Genomic DNA, 23051 nt, shown 5'->3' with positions numbered 1-23051 from the left:
TATGTAGAGATCTCGGGTTTGTAATGTAGGACCTTGGGTAAGTCATTTTTCTGCTCCGTGATTCAGTTTTCACATTCATAAAATGGACGTATTGATGCCTGGCTAACTAGCTTCCAGGGCAGTCATGAAGTTTAAAAACAAAACTGGATATGACAGCACAGTATGAGTACTAGTGCTATGCAGGTTCAGAGATGAGTACAGGAATGCTTGTTATGAATGGAGAGAACTGCAATTGGCCCTTTATCTTGAGGTTCTCCTTCCCTGCAGGAAGCAGCTCTGCCCACCCTCGCCTGCTCCCAGAGTTCCTATATCATTTCAAGTACTTACTGACTGCTCACTGGGGCCAGGGACTGTGCTAAGTTTTTACACTTAAGTTTTATTGCTTATAATACTCACACTCTTGTAAAGCTTGCATTGTTTCCTGCAGTCAGCAGGAGGAAAATCAGGTCCTTGAAAAGTCAGTAAACCTCCTTAAGATGAATGAGTGGTCAATGATGGTGAGTTGCCCAGACTTGCTCTGCAGAGCAGCAATGGGGCTTCAACTCCTTCTGACTGCCAAAATTCTACTCCCATTGCACCTGCAATTTTCAAATGGTGTAACCTGAGGCCTGCACAGAGGGAAAGGAAACATAGACCCTGCATGGCTCCTTTCCTCTGACATAACAGCAGCTTCTCTTCTGTCTGTTCATACATTGTGTTTGACATTCAGTTTTATTTGAAAAATTCATTGCCTAATTTAAAAAAATGCATTTGATTGTGTTCAAATGTTGGGTTGACTAAGTGGAAAGCATTATTCTCATCTTCTTCCTGAATGGCTTCAGGGAGTAAAGGCAGCTGCAAGGGCTCTAATCTCAAGCTGCCCTCAGCCCCACTTGAGCCCCACCCCTGTTGGGAATCATTGTCACATTCCCCATCCACTCTGGGAAGGAATAGGCTGCACAGTTAGAGACACCAGTTAGGGCTATTACCATGTGGCTCCCTTAAAAGGTATGCATGTAACCTCTTCCCTTTCTTACCCTCCCGTGGGTTCCCTGAACAGCAAGTTCTTGCTTGGGGTGGTAGTGGGGGACAGAAAAAAAAAAAAGATATCATCACTCTGTACTGATCCAAAGAAGTGGCCCTAACCTTCCCCTCTCCATTGCCCTGGCTCTCCATAGGGGTGGAAAATGGTACCAGTCAAGCCTGAGCCGCAGGAGGAGCCTACAGTAGCCGCCAGGAGATGGAGGAGCCCACACCTGAGCCTGTCTATGTCGATGTGGACAAGGGGCTGACCTTGGCCTGCTTTGTCTTCCTTTGTCTCTTCCTCATAGTAATGATCATTCGCTGTGCCAAGGTCATCATGGACCCATACAGTGCCATTCCCACATCTACTTGGGAAGAGCAACACCTGGATGACTGAGGCACAGAACAGCCACATGGGGGCAAGACCCTGGTGCTCTCTGGACAGTGGTGCCCCAACATGCCCCTCTGTGTGCCTGGCTACCCACTTGCTGGCCCACAGAGGCAAGGAGTGGATCTGGCCACCAGAGATGGAGAAGGTTCACTTTAGCCTTGCCTACTCTCACAGGAGTGCCAGAGGGAGATGCTCCAGTATTGAGGATGCAGGAAACTACGGCCCCTGGAGAGAAGAGCACTGGTCTGGGACTCAGGAGGCTAGTTCCATGCTTGGGTGCCACTATAAGACTGTGGGGTGGTCACCTAGACACCCCTACCACACAAAAGTGGTCTGTACTTAAAATGCAAAATAGCACATGGAGGCTCCCAGCAGAGATGTCCCTCCAGAAACCATGATCCTTCCCATGAACTAGTGATGGAGCAGGAAGTGAAGGATGAAAGGAGGCTCAGAGTGCCTCCCTGAAAATTCACAAAAGGCACAGAGGCTGCTTCCAAGCAGTATTTTTTTTTTAAACTAAAATATAGAGGGATATATTTTTCCTGTAATAAATGAAATGTGCATTTTAGAAACCTGGGAAAATACAGAAAACTTGAAAGAAAGGGGAAAAATAGCACAATCCCACCTTCCAGAAGTCACCATTTTGATATATTTCTTCCACCCTTTTTAACACATTTTTTTTTAGTCAAATTCATACAGTATGCATGATGCCGAGTTGCTCCATGTGAGAGCACAAGACCTCCCATTTTGTCACTGTTTGTCACTTGTTTCTAGTAACTACAAAGCATTCCCTAGGGGAGTTATGTCATGATTTAATAATTAACTTATTTGGTTGTTCATTTAACTTTTCCACTAATTTCTCCTCACACAAAATTACTTCATCCAGTCACCTTTTAAGGGTGCACAGTTCGTGAGCGGAATATTGGACTGGGATAGCTGGGCTCCAGTCCTTCTTTAGCTGTTCAAAGTCTTGTAACCTTGAGCAAGTCACCTCACTTCTTGATGCCTCCATTTTCTTATTTTAAGAGAAGGAGGGAAGACTTTGTTTCTTTTCCTTTTTTCATTTTTTATTTACTTCATATGAATGAAAGTATAGGAGAGGGAGATTTTTGCTTGTAAATGTGCTATAGAGGGAGGGGTGGTCAAGGAATAAGTTTTTGACAATGACTCTTCTGTGGGTCTCACATGTTTTCTCTCATATGTGGAGATAAAACAAAAACCAAAACAAAACAACCTGAAAACAGAAGAGGTTCTTTTAGGGGATAGTAGAAGACTGGCAGAAGAAAGGTCAAAGGAGACTAGTAAGGAGGGCAGACATGATCAATACGATCAATACACAATATATGCATGTATGGAAACATAATATTGTTAATTTGTACAATTAATATGTGGTAATAATAAAAATGTCAACCTGAAAGTAACAAGGTGATTATTAGGGACTTGGAAGTGTGCTGTGGGGAATAAGGGAAGGATGAAAGAAGACAGTCCAGAGACCGGTATGATCAATGCACAACTGTCTGCATGTATGGAATTACCAAGTGAATCCCATTAATGTGTACAATTAATATGTGTCAATAAAAGTTGACATAAAAAAATAAAATCAACTGAAAATTTAGGAGAAATTAACTAACCAAAGAAAAGTCTGTGAAGTACTAGAAAGGGATTGGATCTTTGGTAAGTCTTAAGAAAATACTTGACAAAAAGGAGAGTATAGATTTATACTTGAGAGTCTGCCTTAGTCTGAACAATGCTTGTGTCTGGTGCCCCTGAGACAAGCTATAAACAGATTTGGCACCTGGGAAAAATGGGTAAAAGCAACTCAACCTGACCAATATCTCCTGGCCTCTACTCCTTTCAGCCAATATTCTCAGTGTGTGATTATTGACCCAGAAGGCTCTGATATGGTACTTCCTCTGTCTCTGTCTCTGTTTCTTGCTCTGGCTTGAAGATCACCTCAGGTTTGTTAATGCAGCACCTTTTTTTTTTTTTTTTAAAGATTTATTAATCAGCTTTATTGGTTCTTTTTAGTTATATATGACAGTAGAGTGAATTTTGGTATAAATCCACAAGCATGGAATATATCTTATTCTAATTAGGATCCCAGTTTTGTGGATGTACACAATGGTGAGATTCACTGTGGTGTGTATTCTTTATGTACATAGAAAAATTATGTCAGAATCATTACATTGTCTTTTCTTTTCCTATTACCCCTCCCTTCCCTTCATTCCCCTTTGTCTAATCTACTGAACTTCTTAATGGGAAATTATGTAGGACTTTACCAAACAGCTAACTCATGTCTTCTGAAGTATGACATGTTTAACTTTAGGAACTGTTCATTCAAGGGGCCAAATTAAATATTTCCTTAAAAAATTGTGACACACATTCTTCACGTACTGGGAATCTTACACCTACATAACACTGAACCTTAGAAATTATTCCTGTATTTATCAACAAAAAAGAAAGTGCTTGGGGAATTTCACTTGCCCAATGACAATAGGTTGCTGTAGCTTTCCAGTACCACATCCTGTACAGAGTCCTGTTAGCACCATCTAGGTCCTTCTACTCCTTTAAGATGAAGTTCATAGCTACATTCTCAGATGATACCAATCCCTGAAATTGCACTTTTTTCCTTAACTCAAATCATCACCTCTGGGTCACAAGAACATGACTCGTGGTAGCTTATTCCATGTTTGCATATCTTATATAAGATAGAGCTTGATTTGTGCTCTGTATGAAGGGAGAAAGAAACATCATGGTAGTAATATCTTGCATGAGTACAAAAACTAAATTTGTGCAAATACTAAAAATTTTAGTACAAGTACTAAAAATACTATTATAAACTTTCCATTATAGACTCAGAATTGTTCTTGTTGCTATGATAAAAATTCCAAGTTCCTTATGATCTAGTGTGAAGACACAAATACATACATGGAAATAATGTTACATGAACTAATTTAGACAAACGTTCAATCAATTTAAGTCAGCATGACAAAGAAGTACAAAGAGTAGCTTTTAAAAATGTAGTCCCAGGGACTGGGTTTATGGTTCAGTGATGAAGCACTTGCCTAGCATGTGTGAGGCACTGGGTTTGATTTTCAGCAACACATATAAATAAATAAAAATAAAATTCTATTAACAACTAAAATAAAAAATAATGCAGTCCCAGCTGAGCATGGTGTCACATGCCTGTAATCTCAGCGACTCAGAACATTGAAGCAGGAGGAGTGCAAGTTCAAAGCCAGCCTCAGCAACTTATTGAAGCTTTAAGAAAATTTAAATAAATAAATAAATAGATAAATAGGGCTGGGGGTGTGGCTCAGTGATTAAATGCCCTTGGATTCAATTCCCACTATCAAAAAAAAAATGCATCCCAATTTTCTCTCCCTTTTTCCTTCCTCCTGTTTTCTTTCTTCTAACTGGTTTTCTTCCTATTTATTTGTTGGTTTTTAAATTGGTGCTTTATAGATACATATAAAGGTAGAATTCTCTGAGATGTATTCATGTATATACATAGAATGATTTTGTCAATTTTATTCTGTAGTTCCTGTCCTTTTCCATTCCTCTCCCCCATCCCCTTCTTCTACTCCACTGATCTCCCTTTCACTTTCATGGGATCTCCCTTTTAAAAATTTTACTCTAGTTCCACATTTGTGAACCCCAGTATTATGTATAACTATAATGTACTAATAAAATAATAAAATATTTTAATTTAAAAGATTAAAAACATTTTAGGGTTATGTATAATATAAGAATGCGAGTTGAAAAACTTGATTCACACACCACATGCACACAAAACTTTTTGTATTATCAAGTTGCACTTTACTGAAAAGCCAAAGATATTTCAAACTTCTCCATGAATTTGTTCTCATGAACAAGAAGATGCAATAGCAACATGAAAGCACAAAGAACTTATGCCAGGTTAATGGACCTATAAATAGTTCCAGTCTAGGTGAGTGTTCCTTGGCTGTGATGAGACAAGCAGTAAGCATGTTTGAGGAACTTATAAGCAAGCAAATTCACTTTTAAATAATTACCTAATTCTAACAATAAAAACATCCATGTGCTCACTGTTATTAATGAATTCTTTAGTTCCTGCCTTGGCATCCTATATTTTTCTTATATATCTAAAAGACTTGCTAGTGTCCACAAAAAACTGGACACCTTCATCCTAAAGCAGAGGATGTATAATGAGAGGCCAATAAAATGTGATGTTGTTGATCAAGTTTATGTTCTCCTCATAAAAGAATGGAAATGGGTGTCAGGGAGAGTCAAAGTAGAAGAAAACAGGGGACAGGTGATCACCTCTTAGGCCACAGAATAATAAAAATACATAATAGGAAACTCATCCTAGGAAAGAAAACAAGAAAAGAATAAGAGAAGAAAAGAAAAAAAAAAGTGATGTTTTTAGTTAGCTTTTCAGTGCTGTGACCAAAATACCTAAGAAGAAAAACTAAGAGAAGAAAAAGTTGATTTTGGCTCACAGTTTTAGAGGTCTCAATCCACAGATGACCATCCCCTATTTCCCTGGACACAAGATAGAAGAAAAACATCATGACCAAAGGGTGCTGTGGAGGAAAGCTACACCCCTCATGGTGGGGTCAGGAACAGTGGGAGGCCCAGGGAAGATGAACCATTTCAGGACACACCCAGGATCCAGCTCCTCCAGCCACACCCCACCATCCCACAGTTACCACCCAGTCAGTCCATTTAAACTAGGATGGATTGATTAGCAGTTTCATAGGCTCAGGATATGTTTGTTTATTCTGGGGGGCACAAATAAACCTCTTTTAGATAAAAGAATTTGAGTAACTTACTAAAACAATATAGTTAGTAATAGCAGAGCAGAGATGTGAATCTAAGCAGTCAGACTCTAAAGCTCATGTTCTTAGCCACCAAGAAATGAAGGGATGAGTCCAGGCAAGATTTCTCTAGATGTATGGTGAAGGATGAGTGGGAGAGGAAGTAGGTGACACATAGGCCAACAAGGAAGTTATTACAAGGACACTGGAAAGACACTAAAGAACACCTGGACTAATTAATACATTGACAAAATTGATGGAGAAAAGGGCAGGAAACCCTATAACACATCCTCATTATTTGTTTCTCCCCAGCCTTCCATTGATAGAGCAGATGATCTTTAGGGGATGTATCATGCGTTTTCTGATTACTATGAGGAATAAGAGATAAAGGGTTATGACCTGTGCCTAGAGAACTAGCTAGGATATCTTTTACCTCTTTCCCTCTCCTTGTACACACACTTAAGTAAAACTGGTAAACATGAATTTCCAGAGGTGGTCTGGATTTGAGTATGTACATTTGTCAGCATTGGCTGCCATAACAAAATATCAGGACTAAGTGGCTTTAACAACATAACTTTCGCATAGCTCTGGAAATCCAAGATCTTTGATCAATAAGATGCAGATCCAAGAGAACAAATGATACAGTTACACTCTTGAATCTAAAAGCCTGAGAATCAGGAGAATCATTGGTATAAGTTCCAGTTAGGTCCTAGTCCAAAACCAGGAGAAAAGTAACCCAGCTAGAAGACAGACAGACAGAATTCTTTGTTATTCAAATTTTTATTCTTTTCAGGCCTTCAAAGAATTGGATAAACCCCACTCACATTGGGGAAGTCAATCTCTTTTAATCAGTCTGCTTGTCCAAATAAAATGCTATCTTATCTGTAAATACCCTCATGGGCCACAGAAAGAATAGTTAATCAAATATATGGGCACTCTGTGGCTCAGACAAATTGACACATAAAGTAAACCATCACAGGTTTATTTGGTCATATGGTCATATTCTAAAATTTCATTGCTGCAAACTATTTAAAATTCACATTTTATTATATAATTATTTAAATAGTTCTAAGTATTAGTCTTAGAAATATAGTAAATTCTTTTTTTTTACTATTTTTTTATTGTTGGTCGTTCAAAATATTACATCTAACTTGATATATCATATTTCACAGTTTGATTCAAAAGGGTTATGAACTCCCATTTTTACCCCGTATACAGATTGCTGAATCACATCAGTTACATCAATTACATTTCCATTGATTTACATATTGCCATTCTAGTGTCTGATGAATTCTGCTCTCTATCCTAACCTCTACTATCCCCCCTTCCCTCCCCTCACCTCCCCTCTTCTCTCTCAACCCCCTCTACTGTAAAACATTTCTTCCACTTGTATTATTCTTCCCTTACCCCTCACTTCCTCTTGTATGTAATTTTGTATAACCCTGAGGATCACCTTCCCTTTCCATGCATTTTCCCTTCTCTCTCCCTTTCCCTCCCCCCTCTCATCCCTATTAATGTTAATCTTCTTCTCCTGCTCTTCGTCCCTACTCTGTCCTTAGTTACTCCCCTTATATCAAGGAAGTCATTTGGCATTTGTTTTTTAAGGATTGGCTAGCTTCACTTAGCATAATCTGCTCTAATGCCATCCATTTCCCTCCAAATTCTATGATTTTGTCATTTTTTAATGCAGAGTAATACTCCATTGTGTATAAATGCCACATTTTTTTATCCATTCATCTATTGAAGGGTATCTAGGTTGGTTCCACAATCTTGCTATCGTGAATTGTGCTGCTATGACCATCGATGTAGCAGTGTCCCTGTAGCATGCTCTTATTAGGTCTTTGGGGAATAGACCGAGAAGGGGAATAGCTGGGTCAAATGGTGGTTCCATTCCCAGCTTTCCAAGAAATCTCCATACTGCTTTCTACATTGGCTGCACCAATTTGCAGTCCCACCAACAATGAACCAGTGTACCCTTTTCCCCACATCCTCGCCAGCACTTGTTGTTATTTGACTTCATAATGGCTGCCAATCTTACTGGAGTGAGATGGTATCTTAGGGTGGTTTTGATTTGCATTTCTCTGACTACTAGCGATGTTGAGCATTTTTTCATGTACTTATTGATTGATTGTATGTCCTCCTCTGAGAAGTGTCTGTTCAGGTCCTTGGCCCATTTGTTGATTGGGTTATTTGTTGTCTTTTTGTCTAATTTTTTGAGTTCTTTGTATACTCTGGATATTAGGGCTCTATCTGAAGTGTGAGGAGTAAAGATTTGTTCCCAGGATGTAGGCTCCCTATTTACCTCTCTTATTGTTTCTTTTGCTGAGAAAAAACTTTTTAGTTTGAGTAAGTCCCATTTGTTAATTCTAGTTGCTAAATCTTGCGCTATGGGTGTCCTATTGAGGAATTTGGAGCCCGACCCCACGGTATGTAGATCATAGCCAACTTTTTCTTCTATCAGACGCTGTGTCTCTGATTTGATATCAAGCTCCTTGATCCATTTTGAGTTAACTTTTGTGAATGGCGAGAGAAAGGGATTCAGTTTCATTTTGATGCAAATGGATTTCCAGTTTTCCCAGCACCATTTGTTGAAGATGCTATCCTTCCTCCATTGCATGCTTTTAGCTCCTTTATCAAATATAAGATAATTGTAGTTTTGTGGATTGGTTTCTGTGTCCTCTATTCTGTACCATTGGTCCACCCGCCTGTTTTGGTACCAATACCATGCTGTTTTTGTTACTATTGCTCTGTAGTATAGTTTGAAGTCTGGTATCACTATCCCGCCTGATTCACACTTCCTGCTTAGGATTGTTTTTGCTATTCTGGGTCTTTTATTATTCCATATGAATTTCATGATTGTTTTATCTATTTCTACAAGAAATGCTGTTGGGATTTTGATTGGCATTGCATTGAACTTATAGAGAACTTTTGGTAATATCGCCATTTTGATGATGTTAGTTCAGCCTATCCATGAACAGGGTATATTTTTCCATCTTCTAAGGTCTTCTTCTATATCTTTCTTTAGGGTTCTGTAGTTTTTATTGTATAAGACTTTCACCTCTTTTGTTAGGTTGATTCCCAAGTATTTTATTTTTTGTGGGGATATTGTGAATGTTGTAGTTGTCCTCATTTCCGTTTCAGAGGATTTGTCGCTGATATACAGGAATGCCTTTGATTTATGCTTGTTGATCTTATATCCTGCCACTTTGCTGAATTCATTTATTAGCTCTAATAGTTTCTTTGTAGACCCTTTTGGGTCTGCTAGGTAAAGAATCATGTCATCTGCAAATAGTAATAATTTAAGTTCTTCTTTTCCTATTTTTATGCCTTTAATTTCTTTCGTCTGTCTAATTGCTCTGGCCAGTGTTTCGAGGACTATGTTGAACAGAAGTGGTGAGAGAGGGCATCCCTGTCTTGTACCAGATCTTAGAGGGAATGTCTTCAATTTTTCTCCATTCAGCATGATGCTGGCCTGTGGGTTATCATAGATTGCTTTTACCATGTTGAGGTATGATCCTGTTATCCCTAATATTTCTAGAGTTTTGAACATAAAGGGATGCTGTACTTTGTCCAATGCTTTTTCTGCATCTATCGAGATGATCATATGGTTCTTACTTTTAAGTCTATTGATGTGGTGAATAACATTTATTGATTTCTGTATATTGAACCAGCCTTGCATCCCAGGGATGAATCCTACTTGATCATGGTGTATGATTTTTTTGATATGTTTTTGAATCCGATTCGCCAGGATTTTATTGAGGATTTTTGCGTCTAGGTTCATTAGAGATATTGGTCTGTAGTTTTCTTTCTTTGAAGTGTCTTTGTCTGGTTTAGGGATCAGGGTGATATTGGCCTCATAGAATGAATTTGGAAGTTCTCCCTCTTTTTCTATTTCCTGAAATAGTTTGAAAAGTATTGGTGTTAGTTCCTCTTTAAAGGTTTTGTAAAACTCTGCTGTATACCCATCCGGTCCTGGGCTTTTCTTAGTTGGTAGTCTTTTGATGGTTTCTTCTATTTCCTCTATTGTTATTGGTCTGTTTAGGTTTCCTATATCCTCCTGACTTAATCTGGGCAGATCATAAGACTTAAGAAATGTATCTATGCCTTCACTATCTTCTATTTTATTGGAGTATAAGGATTCAAAATAATTTCTGATTATCTTCTGTATTTCTGAAGTGTCTGTTGTGATATTACCTTTTTCATCCCGTATGCTAGTAATTTGGGTTCTCTCTCTTCTTCTCTTCGTTAGCACGGATAAGGGTCTGTCAATTTTATTTATTTTTTCAAAGAACCAACTTTTAGTTTTGTCAATTTTTTCAATTGTTTCTTTTGTTTCGATTTCATTAATTTCAGCTCTGATTTTAATTATTTCTTGCCTTCTGCTTCTTTTGCTGTTGTTTTGCTCTTCTTTTTCTAGGATTTTGAGATGAAGTATGAGCTCGTTTATTTGTTGGTTTTTTCTTTTTTTAAGGAATGAACTCCAAGCAATGAATTTTCCTCTTAGAACTGCTTTCAATGTGTCCCATAGATTCCGATATGTTGTGTCTGTGTTTTCATTTAACTCTAAGAAGTTTTTAATTTCCTCCTTGATGTCTTCTAAAACCCACTGATCATTCAGTAACCTATTGTTCATTCTCCAAGTGATGCTTGATTTTTCCTTCCTTCTTTTATCATTGATTTTCAGTTTCATTCCATTATGATCAGATAAGATGCATGGTATTATCTCTACTCCTTTATATTGTCTAAGAGTTGCCCTGTGACATAATATATGGTCTATTTTTGAGAAGGTTCCATGTGCTGCTGAGAAAAAAGTGTAACTACTTGATGCTGGGTGGAATAGTCTAAATATGTCAATTAAGTCTAAGTTATTAATTGTGTTGTTGAGTTCTATGGTTTCCTTATTTAACTTTTGTTTGGAAGATCTGTCCAGTGGTGAGAGAGGTGTGTTGATGTCTCCCATCATTATTGTATGGTGGTCTATTAGACTCTTGAACTTGAGAAGAGTTTGCTTGATGAACATAGCTGCACCATTATTTGGGGCATATATATTTATGATTGTTATGTCTTGTTGGTATATGGTTCCCTTGAGCAGTATGACGTGTCCTTCTTTATCCCTTTTGATTAACTTTGTCTTGAAATCTATTTTATTAGATATGAGTGTGGACACTCCTGCTTGTTTCCACAGTCCGTATGAATGGTATGATTTTTCCCAACCTTTCACTTTCAGTCTATGTATATCTTTTTCTATCAGATGCGTCTCCTGTAGGTAGCATATTGTTGGGTCTTGTTTTGTGATCCATTCTACTAGCCTGTGTCTCTTAATTGGTGAGTTTAAGCCATTAACATTTAGGGTTATTAATGAGATATGGTTTGTTCTTCCAGCCATATTTGTTTATTAATGTTACTAAACCTGATTTGTTTTCCTCTTTGATTACTTTCCCCCCTTTACTGTCCTACTTCCCACTGTTGGTTTTCCATGTTATTTTCCATTTCCTTTTCCTGTAATGTTTTGCCAAGGATTTTTTGAAGAGATGGTTTTCTAGCTGCGAATTCTTTTAACTTTTGTTTATCGTGGAAGGTTTTAATTTCATCTTCCATCCTGAAGCTTAATTTCGCCGGATACACGATTCTTGGTTGGAACCCATTTTCTTTCAGTGTTTGAAATATGTTATTCCAGGATCTTCTGGCTTTCAGAGTCTGTGTTGAGAGATCAGCTGTTATCCTGATTGGTTTACCCCTAAATGTAATCTGCTTCCTTTCTCTTGTAGCTTTTAAAATTTTCTCCTTATAATGTATGTTGGACATCTTCATTATAATGTGTCTAGGTGTGGATCTCTTATGATTTTGCACATTCAGCGTCCTGTAGGCTTCTAGGATTTGGGATTCTGTCTCATTCTTCAAGTCTGGGAAGTTGTCTCATATTATTTCACTGAATAGATTGTTTATTCCTTTAGTTTGGAGCTCTGTGCCTTCCTGTATCCCAATGACTCTTAAGTTTGGTCTTTTGATGTTATCCCATAATTCCTGGATGTTCTGCTCATGGTTTCTTAGCAGACTTGCTGAGCTGTCTATGTTCTTTTCAAGTTGAAATACTTTGTCTTCATTGTCTGATGTTCTATCTTCTAAGTGATCTACTCTGCTGGTAGTATTCTCAATTGAGTTTTTAAGTTGGTTTATTGCTTCCTGCATTTCTAGGATTTCTATTTGTTTGTTTTTTATTACCTCTATCTCCCTGTGAAATTGATCTTTTACTTCCTGGATTTGTTTATGTAGTTCCTTGTCAATGTGATCTTTCATTGTCTGATTTTGCTGTCGCATATCTTCCTTGAGACACCAGATCATCTGTAGCATGTATATCCTGAACTCTCTCTCTGACATTCCCTCTGTTGCAGCTATTACCTCTTCTAAAGTTCAGTTGACCTGCATTGCTTGTGGTCCTTTCTTTCCTTGTCTTTTCATACTGCTCGCGTTTCTTTCTGCTTGGTGAAACTGTTGTGTTTTTGAAATTTTCCCCTAATTATTTATATTGCTCTTGTATAGTTGAAAAATCTCCCTTGCGGGGCGGGTAGTGGCTGTGCTCCTCCTCTAATTGGGGTGATCTGTCTACTGTGCTGGCGGGCCGCTAGGCCTGCTCTGCAGGTCGTTCGCAGGTCTGCCCACCCTTGCGAGTGCGGGTGGCGGCTCTGCTCTGCCCCCACTCCAATTGTGGTAATGTGACTACCACCCCCTCGGGTTTTTGGGCCCGATCCAGATGCGGGCGGCTGCTCTGCTCTGCCCCTACTCCAATTGGAGTGACGTGTCTTCCATGCTGGCAGGCCTCTAGGCCTGTTCCGCTGGTGAGTCTCAGGTCTGCCTGACTCTGGCAGTAGGGGGAGTTGGGGGTCGAGAGTCCTTTGGTCCTTACGGTCACGCCCTCAGAGAGATTTTGAAGTTTCCCGGTTGTTCGCCAGGTGGGCGGGGCTGTTACAGAGTCCGGAGGGCATGGCCATGTGCTGGGCCATGCGGGGACCCTTCTAGCTCAGTCGGGCTGCAGTGGGCCACCTGAAGAGCGGGGCAGCTGTGTCTGTGTGGCTAAGATCCGGGCGGGTGGTGTGGTTGTTCGCAGGGCGAGAGCAAGGGCTCCCGGGAGAGCCGGGATGGCAGAGGCGTCTGCCGGTTTGGGCTGCCACTCCGCTCTGGGCCGCTGCTGCTTGCAGAAGCTGCTGGTGGCCGCGGGATTGGACCTCTGCGCCCGCCGGGGGGGGTACCTGTAGAGCCGGGCAGTTGCAGCCGCTTGGTTAATAGCCAGGCGGGTGTGGCAGTCGCTTGCAGGGTGGGTGTGGTGGCCACTCACAGGCCTCCCTTGAGAGCCCGGTTGGCGGGGCCGTCTGCTGGTTCGGGCTGGGTGGGCCATGCCGCTCCGGGTGCTGGCTGCTTGCAAAAGCGGCTGCTGGCTGAAGGACTGGACTACTGCACCCGCCGCGGGGCTACCTGTAGAGCCAGGTAGCTGTGGCTGAGTGGTAAAGAGCCAGGAGGGTGGGATGGCCGCTTGCAGAGCGAGACCTGGGCCTCCCGTGAGAGCCCGGATGGCGGAGGCCAACTGCCGGTTTGGGCGGAGCGGGCCAAGCCGCTCTGGGTGCCTGCCGCTTGGGAAAGCAGCTGCTGGCTGCAGGACTTGACTTCTGCATCCGCCACGGGGCCGTCTGTAGAGTCGGGTAGCTGTGGCCGCATGGTTAAGAACCGGGCGGGTGGGATGGCCGCTCGCAGAGCGAGACCTGGGCCTCCAGTGAGAGCCTGGATGGCGGAGGCCAACTGCCGGTTCGGGCGGAGCGGGCCCAGCCGCTCAGGGTGCCTGCCGCTTTCGAAAGCAGCTGCTGGCTGCAGGACTTGACTTCTGCACCCGCCGAGGTGCTGCCTGTAGAGCTGGGTAGCTGCGGCTGGGTGGTTAAGAACCTGGCGGGTGGGGCGGCCTCCCGGGAGAGCCGCTTGTAGGAGCGGCTGATGGCTGCGGGACTAGACCTCTGTGCCCGCGTGGCCGGCCAAGATCCACTTCTCTGGGACAAACTGTCACTTCGAATAAACCTACCAATTCTCGGCAGCTCTCCTCTTAAGGGAATTTTGCTAGAAGTTCCTCCGTAGGTAGGCTGCAACTGTTCCAATGGGTCTTTCTTATCCCGTTAAAGTGGAGACATTGGAATCGCTGCTTCCTTGCCGGCCGCCATGTTGGATCCATAAATTCTTAAATATAGTAAATTCTTCAAAAAACCAGAGTAGTATAATCAAACTATTCTAAATCAGTTTATATTTTTGTCCTATAATAGAAATAATTTGTGGTACCAATTTACCAAAATGAGAAATAGTTGAATAAAATTTTTATTCAAATATATCATTACAATATTACAAACTTCCCTCCACAAATATATAAATTTATGTGCCCATAGTACTAATGTTATTTATATCTATAAATATCTATGCATTAGTTATAGTTCAGTGAGATATAAGAATAAAATTTTGAGAGAATTATATATGTTATTGAAAGCACACTGCATCCTCTGAAAACCCACCTTAGTCTTTAATACTTTTCTTAATATGGCTGAGAAATACATTCATGCAGCTGAGTCTTGGAGCTTTTTTGTATATGTGAATTGTGCCCCTGAGGACATTGTTATAAGGAAAGGATGCTATCAGTTCATTTCCTTGCAGGCTCATAATTTTCAAGGCAGTTCTACAAGCAAGCAAAGTCTTGGCCCTGAATTGTTAGGGAAGTCACCAAAGGGAAAACTATTTCCTTATTTCCTGGAGATCATCAGAGTAGAAACAACTAAAATCCAAAATTTATTATGTGTATGCTCATTTTCTTTAGTAAATGTTCTCAGGTGGGTTGATTGGACTTAGTTCCTGTCAATATTGTTAAATAATAATTCTTCTTTTTAAATTTAATTTTATTTGTTCTTTTTAGTTATACACAACAGTAGAATGCATTTTGGAATATTATACATTCATGGAGTATAATTTATTCTAATTAGGATTCTATTCTTGTGGTTGTACAAATATCCTAGTCATGTATTCAAATACAAGGTTAGGAATATTATGTCTGATTCTACTGTCTGGAGGATATTTCCCTCCCCTCCCCATTCCCTTCATTTCCCTTTGGACTTCTATTCCTTCAATGGACTTCTATCCTTCCTCTTCCCACTCTCTCTTCTTGTGGGTTAGCATTCACATATCAGAGAGAACCTTCATCCTTTGTTTTTTGTTGATCAGCTTACTTCATGTAGCATGATTGTCTCCAGTTCTGTCCATTCACCAGCAAGTGCCATAATTTCATTGGTCTAAGTTACAGTTAATGAGATGGAATTACAGTGTAGTTTTAACTTACATTTCTCTAGTTGCTAGAGATGTTGAACATTTTTTCATACATTTTTTTTGTCCATTCATATTTCTTCTTCTGTGAAGTGCCTGTTCATTTTTTTTGTCCATTTATTGATTGGGTTATATGGTTACATAATAATTCTGACTTCAATTTATTTTTCATTCAATATTATATTACTAATACATCTTTGTTTACTAAAGAGATTTCTGGGGGACTTCACATATGTTCTCCTGTGGTCTCTGGATTTTGGGATCACAAGAAGTCTGTATGTCACTTTTTGGGGAATGAAGAAAATGCCCCTTATACCAGAACTACAAAGGCTCTTTCAGACATAGAGCTAAGCTGAGGACACTGGCATAGGAAGCAGTATAGTGACAAAATTTTATTTCTATACCCAAACTAATTTGGGAGCATGCTTTTTGAACAACAAAAAGAGTTCTTTATTTACAAAACAAGAGGGCTGGCATATGTGCTTTCCTTCCAGTAGCCATATAAACTGGGGACATCCAGGCTCCCATGATGGTGTATTTTCTCACCCATATCTCAATTTTTTCTGTTGTTTTCACTCGGCATTTTAGTATGTACAATCAAATAATTAGAGCATCCTTACCAACTGCCAGATTTCAATCACTTCTGTGAAACTCATCAACCACACCTCTATTCTAGCTAACTTTAGAATTATACTTAATTATGACTATCACATTTGCAGTTCCATTTTTAATAAAAATATCATTTGATATACAAAGTATAAGATTTGTCCTTCTCACAGAAGTCTCCAGCTCTAAACCTGGCTGTGTTCAGCCTAGTATACTTTTTACATGTTATTTTTTTATTCCCTAACAAACAGTGGAACACTTTATTAATCAAATATTATCTGATGATAAAGTGCTGATTTTCCTCTCATTGATCATATGGACCTTGCCACAAATGCACCAGATCTAAGCATGTTTAAGTTCAGGCTGGAACTTATTTTACTTGCCATCTTTGATGCTTTAATAAGTAGATCATCTATTCGACTTGATCCCCAGACTTTTTGTACCATTCTTGTTCTTTTTACATTAGGCATTTCAACTATAATATGTCATGGACTGCTCTTGTATATTCTGATCATAATTACTTATTTTCTTTAATATTATCTGAATATTCAAGGCTAATTACTTTGTTTTTCAGCTTTGAGAGTCTGTCTTCTACATTGTAAATTAATTTAAAATTTTGATTCATTGTGCTTTTCATTTACAAGATTTTTATTTGGATCTTTTTCATTATCTATCGCTTTGTTGGATTTTCATTCATATTCTGTACTGACTTTCTTAATTCATCTAGTTATTTTTCTGTGTTCTGTTGGAATTTGTTGATAATTTTTTTATAATCATTCTTTTGAATTTTTTATCTGGTATTTCACCCACTTTGAGACCTTGGGGGTCAATTGCTGGTGAATTATGGACCTAGGAGGTATCATGTTACCTTGCTTTTTCATATTTCTTGCTTTCCTGTGTTGATATTTGTGAGTTTATTGGGTTGGATTTCTCTTCAACTCTTATCTGTGGCTCTTTTTAGGACAGGGCCTTCTATTGTTAAAGTGTTCAGGTTTTGTGAATTTAAATGTGTTTCTAAATGTGTTTTGTAGTATAGTTTCCCTGCTAGTTCTTTGGTAACAGTTCTGCTGCTAGTACTTTGATGTGTGACATGTGTCAAAGCTTGAGGGTCCACTTTTTCTTTAGTCCTTACAGAGTGGGGTCCTTCTTGTATATTAGGTCAATGTATTGCTTAAGTAGGGCTTATGGGGTACATCCTCTGTGATTGCTTCTCTAGAATTGACTACTCTGTATGTTCTAAAAAAGTATGGAGGCAGACAGAAGGCCCGGCCCTCACTCTGCTCAGCACAGGTGGAAGGCCCGGCTGTGCAGCACTCCCTCAGCACAGCACAAACGGAAGGTGGCGCAGAACAGAGGCTTTGCTTGTGGGTCTCCAGACCGAGGTCTGATCACAGCACAAGGTTACCCCAGCACCCCCACCTCACCAAATACCCTATATGGGTAACAGATGGAATCCATTTTGGAAAACCTTATTCGCCATCTATCAGTGGCTATCAGCACAGTTCTGAGGCTGATTAGGTACCCAGTTTCCAACTCCCCCACCCCTATGGTGATAATTCAAAATATTTCCCACAAGCTTTTGGAAGGCATAGCTATCAATGCAGAACAGCAATTGTACAGGCACCTGGTTTCCAACTCAGAGACTAAGTGTAGGGAGGCTCCATGTAGAAGCTCAAGCCCTCTCACACTGGCTACCTTCACCACCCTGAACGCAGAGACTCAAGCCAGGAATAGACAACTCCACTTACTGGAAGGAAAGAAAACAGAGTTCTGAGACTTTTCTTTCTTTCTTTTCTTTTCTTGCTCTTCTCATCCAATCTTCTCTGCACTTCCCCCCTCTAGTCCTCACACCTCAACATATGTGAATCCAAGAACTTTGCATGAAATTAGACTTTAAGAACTGAATCATCAGGAGCCCAACATGGCCGCCGGCGAAGAGGCAGCACATTCGATGCCTCCGTGGTAAGGGGATCAGAGAGACTCATTAATATACACACATGCATCAGGCTGAGAAACTTCAAGCAAAATTCCACTGAAAAGAGACCTACCGGGAACTAGTAAGTTTAATTGGAGGTGCAGCTTGTCACAGACTACTGAATCTCGGCAATGAAGAGCAGGGGCACAGCCCCGCCAGCCGCCACCAAATGGCTGCTGCTCACACGTAGCAGCAATCTTAGGAACAGGCGCTGCCTGCCTGGGCCCACACCGGCCCGGCTCCGTGATCCACCACCGGCCGCTGCCGGGTGGCTGCAGCCCACACATTGCAGCGAACGTAGGAGCGGACACTGAGAGCCTGGGCCCCCGCCGCCCGGCTCTGAGAACCGCAGCCAGCTGCTGCTCACACGTAGCAGCAATCTTAGGAACGGGCGCAGCCTGCCTGGGCCCACACCGGCCTGGATCTGTGAACCACTGCTGGCCGCTGCCAGACGAGCGGCCCACACGGTGCACGGAGCTTAGGAGCGGGCACGGCCTGCCTGGGCCCACACCGGCCTGGCTCCGTGATCCACCACCGGCCGCTGCTGGGTGGCTGCAGCCCACACGTTGCAGGAACATAGAGCAGACATTGACAGCCTGGGCCCCCGCAGCCTGGCTCTGTGAACCACAGCAAGCCGCTGCTCACAAGTAGCAACAATCTTAGGAGCGGGCGCAGCCTGCCTGGGCCCACACCGGCCCGGCTCCGTGATCCACCACCGGCCGCTGCCGGGTGGCTGCAGTCCACACATTGCGGTGAACGTAGGAGCAGACATTGACCGCCTGGGCCCCCGCAGCCTGGCTATGTGAACCACAGCCAGACACTGCTCACACGTAGCAGCAATCTTAGGAGCAGGCAGGGCCTGCCTGGGCCCACACCGGCCTGGCTCCGTGATCCACCACCTGCCGCTACCGGGTGGCTGCAGTCCACACGTTGCAGCGAACGTAGGAGCAGACATTGACCGCCTGGGCCCCCACCACCCGGCTCTGTGAACCGCCGCCGGCCGCCGCTCACACGCTGCAGCAAACTTAGGAGAGGGCACTGCCTGCCAGGGCCCACGTCCGCCGTGGCTCTGTGAACCGCCGCCGGCTGGCGCCAAGCAGCCGCTGCCTACACCCTTGCAGTGAGTGGGGGAGCGGGTGCTGCCTGCTTGGCCCAGCTGGCCCGACTCTGTGAACCTCCTCGGGTGGTTTGGAGCTGCAGACGACCCCCCCCCCACCGGCCAGCCCAGTGCTGCAAACGACCCCTGACCAGCTCTGTGAAAGGCCCCGCCCACACGGCGAACAGCAGGAGTGGAGACTCGCCCAGTCCAGGAGGAAGAACTGCTGCACAGTGATTGACTCCCGATAACTGAGAGGAGAAACTTGGCCCGGTAGGCATAGCTCCATCTACTGGAAGAGCAGTTAATCGAACTCTAGGACCACATTTATAAATTTTTTTTTTGCTGTCTTTTTAAATGTTTTTTTAATCCATCTTATTTTATTTTATTCTATTTTTTTAAATTTCATTTTTCATTTCTATTATTAATATTTTTCTTTAAATTCTTTTAAATATTCTATTTTTTCTTTCCTTCTTTTCTCCTGCCTTTACATTTCTTTTCAATTTTCTTATCCCCCCTTCCTTGAATTCTACCTGCTTACTCTCATTCTCTTTAGTGACTTCTTCCCATCCCTTCTAATACCTTTCCTCCCAAGCATCAAATAAAATTATAGGAGTAAACAGTAACTCAGCAGTCAAACAGAACAAGAAACAATATGAACAGCATGAAAAAGCAAGGAAGAAAAGGAGTGCAAACAATGCAGGGCAGCCTAAATATTCAGGAGGATATAGAGTCACCAGAAAAATGGTCATATAAAGAACTCATGGAACACCTGAGACAGATGGAAAGGAACCTTAAAGAGAATACGAGACAGCAAATTCAAGCAGCGAAGGAACACATTGAGAATGAATTACATAAACAGATAAAAGAAGAAGTTAAGCATCTTTATCAGGAAATAGAGATTATAAAAAAGAATCAAACAATGATCTTAGAAATGAGGGAAATTATAAACCAAATTAAAAACTCAATTGAGAGTATCATTAATAGAGTGGAGCAAGTAGAAGCCAGAAGGTCAGATAATGAAGACAAAATATATCATCTGGAAAAGAGTCTAGCCAACTCAGATAGGCTGGTTAAAAATCACGAGAGAAACCTACAAGAGATATGTGATAATATAAAAAAACCAAATTTAAGAGTCATTGGGATAGAGGAAGGGATAGAGATTCAAACCAGGGGAATGAGTAATCTACTAGATGAAATAATTACAGAAAACTTTCCAGAAATAAAAAAGGAAACAGATATACAAATTGTAGATGCATACAGTACACCGAGCATACAAAATCACAGTAGACCAATGCCAAGACACATTGTTATGAAGATATCCAAAATACAGAACAAAGAGAAAATATTAAAAGCTACAAGAGAAAAGAGAAAGATTACATTCAGGGGTAAACCAATAAGGTTAACAATGGACTTTTCAACTCAGACACTGAAAGCGAGAAGATCCTGGAACAACGTATTTCAAACACTGAAAGACAATAGATGCCAACCAAGAATTCTGTACCCAGCAAAATTAAGCTTCAGATACGACAACGAAATAAAAATCTTTCATGATAAACAAAAACTAAAAGAATTTGCAGCCAGAAAACCAGCGTTGCAAAGCATCTTGAGCAAAACACTTCACGAGGAAGAAATGGAAACCAATAACCAAAGCCAACAGTGGGAAGTACCTCAGTAAAGACTGATGGAGGGGGGAAAGCTAATCATGGAGAAACAAATGAAATTAAAAAAAAAGAGATAAATAATCAAACATGGCTGGAAGTAAAAACCATATATCAATAGTAACTCTAAACATTAATGGTTTAAACACTCCAATAAAGCGACATAGGCTGGTAACATGGATTAGAAAAACGAATCCAACAATATGCTGCCTCCAGGAGACACACCTGACTGGAAAAGACATACACAGGCTGAAGGTGAAAGGTTGGGAAAAAATATACCATGCACATGGTCCTCGTAAGCAAGCAGGGGTGGCCATCCTCATATGGAATAAAATTGACTTCAAGACTAAGTTAATCCAAAGGGATAAGGAAGGACATTATATACTGTTAAAAGGAGCCATTCACCAACAAGACATAACAATTATCAATATTTATGCACCAAATAATGGTGCTGTGACATTCATAAAACAAATTCTCCTCAAGTTCAAGAATCAAATAGACCACAACACAATAATTATGGGTGACTTCAACACATCTCTCTCACCATTGGACAGATCCTCCAAACAAAAGTTGAATAAAGAAACTATAGAACTCAATATCACAATCAATAACCTAGACTTACCGGACATATATAGAATATATCAACCATCATCAAGTGGATATACTTCTTTCTCAGCAGCACATGAATCCTTCTCAAAAATAGACCATATACTATACCATAGGGCAAACCTCAGTAAATATAAAGGGGTGGAGATTATACCATGCATTTTATCTGATCATAATGGAATGAAACTGGAAATCAATGATAAAAGAAGGAAGGAAAAATTCTACATCACATGGAAAATGAACAATGTGTTACTGAATGATCAATGGGTTACAGAAGACATAAAGGATGAAATCAAAAAATGCTTAGAGATAAATGAAAATACAGACACAACATATAGGAATCTATGGGACACAATGAAAGCAGTTTTAAGAGGGAAATTCATCACCTAGAGGTTATTCCTCAAAAAAAGGAAAAACCAACAAGTAAATGAGCTCACACTTCATCTCAAAGCCCTAGAAAAGGAAGAGCAAAACAACAGCAAAAGAAATAGAAGGCAAGAAATAATTAAAATCAGAGTGGAAATCAATGAAATTGAAACAAAAGAAACTATTGAAAAAATTAACAAAACTAAAAGTTGGTTCTTTGAAAAAAATAAATAAGATCAACAGACCCTTAGCCATGCTAATGAAGAGAAGAAGAGAGAGAACTCAAATTACTAACATGTGGGATGAAAAAGGCAATATCACAACAGATGCTACAGAAATACAGAAGACAATTAGAAATTATTTTGAAGACCTACATTCCAATAAAATAGAAGATAGTGAAGACATCTATACATTTCTTAAGTCATATGATTTGCCCAGACTAAGTCAGGAGGATACACACAATTTAAACAGACCAATATCAATGGATGAAATAGAAGAAGCAATCAAAAGACTACCAACCAAGAAAAGCCCAGGACTGGATGGGTATACAGCGGAGTTTTACAAAATCTTTAAAGAAGAAGTAATACCAATACTTTCCAAGTTATTTCAGGAAACAGAAAAAGAGGGAGCTCTGCCAAATTCATTCTATGAGGCCAACATCACCCTGATTCCGAAACCAGACAATGACACCTCGAAGAAAGAAAACTACAGACCAATATCTCTGATGAACCTAGATGCAAAAATCCTCAGTAAAATTCTAGCAAATCAGATACAAAGGCACATCAAAAAAATTGTGCACCATGATCAAGTAGGATTCATCCCTGGGATGCAAGGATGGTTCAATATACGGAAATCAATAAATGTTATTCACCACATCAATACACTTAAAGATAAGAACCATATGATCATCTCAATAGATGCAGAAAAAGCATTCAACAAAGTACAGCATCCCTTTATGTTCAAAACATTAGAAAAACTAGGGATAACAGGAACTTTCCTCAACATTGTAAGAGCTATCTATGCTAAGCCTCAGGCTAGCATCATTCTGAATGGATAAAAATTGAAGGCATTCCCTCTAAAATCTGGAACAAGACAGGGATGCCCTCTATCACCACTTCTATTCAATATAATTCTCGAAACACTGGCCAGAGCAATTAGACAGACAAAAGAAATTAAAGGCATAAAAATAGGAAAAGAAGAAGTTACA

The 23051-nt window shown here is 40.6% G+C and overlaps 1 protein-coding gene across 1 annotated transcript; it reads left to right on the top strand.

Annotated features, from left to right (window-relative positions):
- Window positions 1–1219: 1219 nt before the first annotated feature.
- On the top strand, window positions 1220–1399 carry Ctxnd1 (cortexin domain containing 1). Its single transcript, XM_026388113.1, has one exon. It carries the CDS (start codon window positions 1220–1222, stop codon window positions 1397–1399), a length of 180 nt encoding a protein of 59 aa, XP_026243898.1.
- The last annotated feature ends 21652 nt before the right edge of the window (window positions 1400–23051 follow it).

The sequence above is a fragment of the Urocitellus parryii genome, chromosome 6 (assembly GCF_045843805.1).
Source record: "Urocitellus parryii isolate mUroPar1 chromosome 6, mUroPar1.hap1, whole genome shotgun sequence".
Lineage (NCBI taxonomy): Eukaryota > Metazoa > Chordata > Mammalia > Rodentia > Sciuridae > Urocitellus > Urocitellus parryii.
Note: the sequence above shows the minus strand (reverse complement) of the source record. Positions and strands in the feature narration are given on the sequence as shown.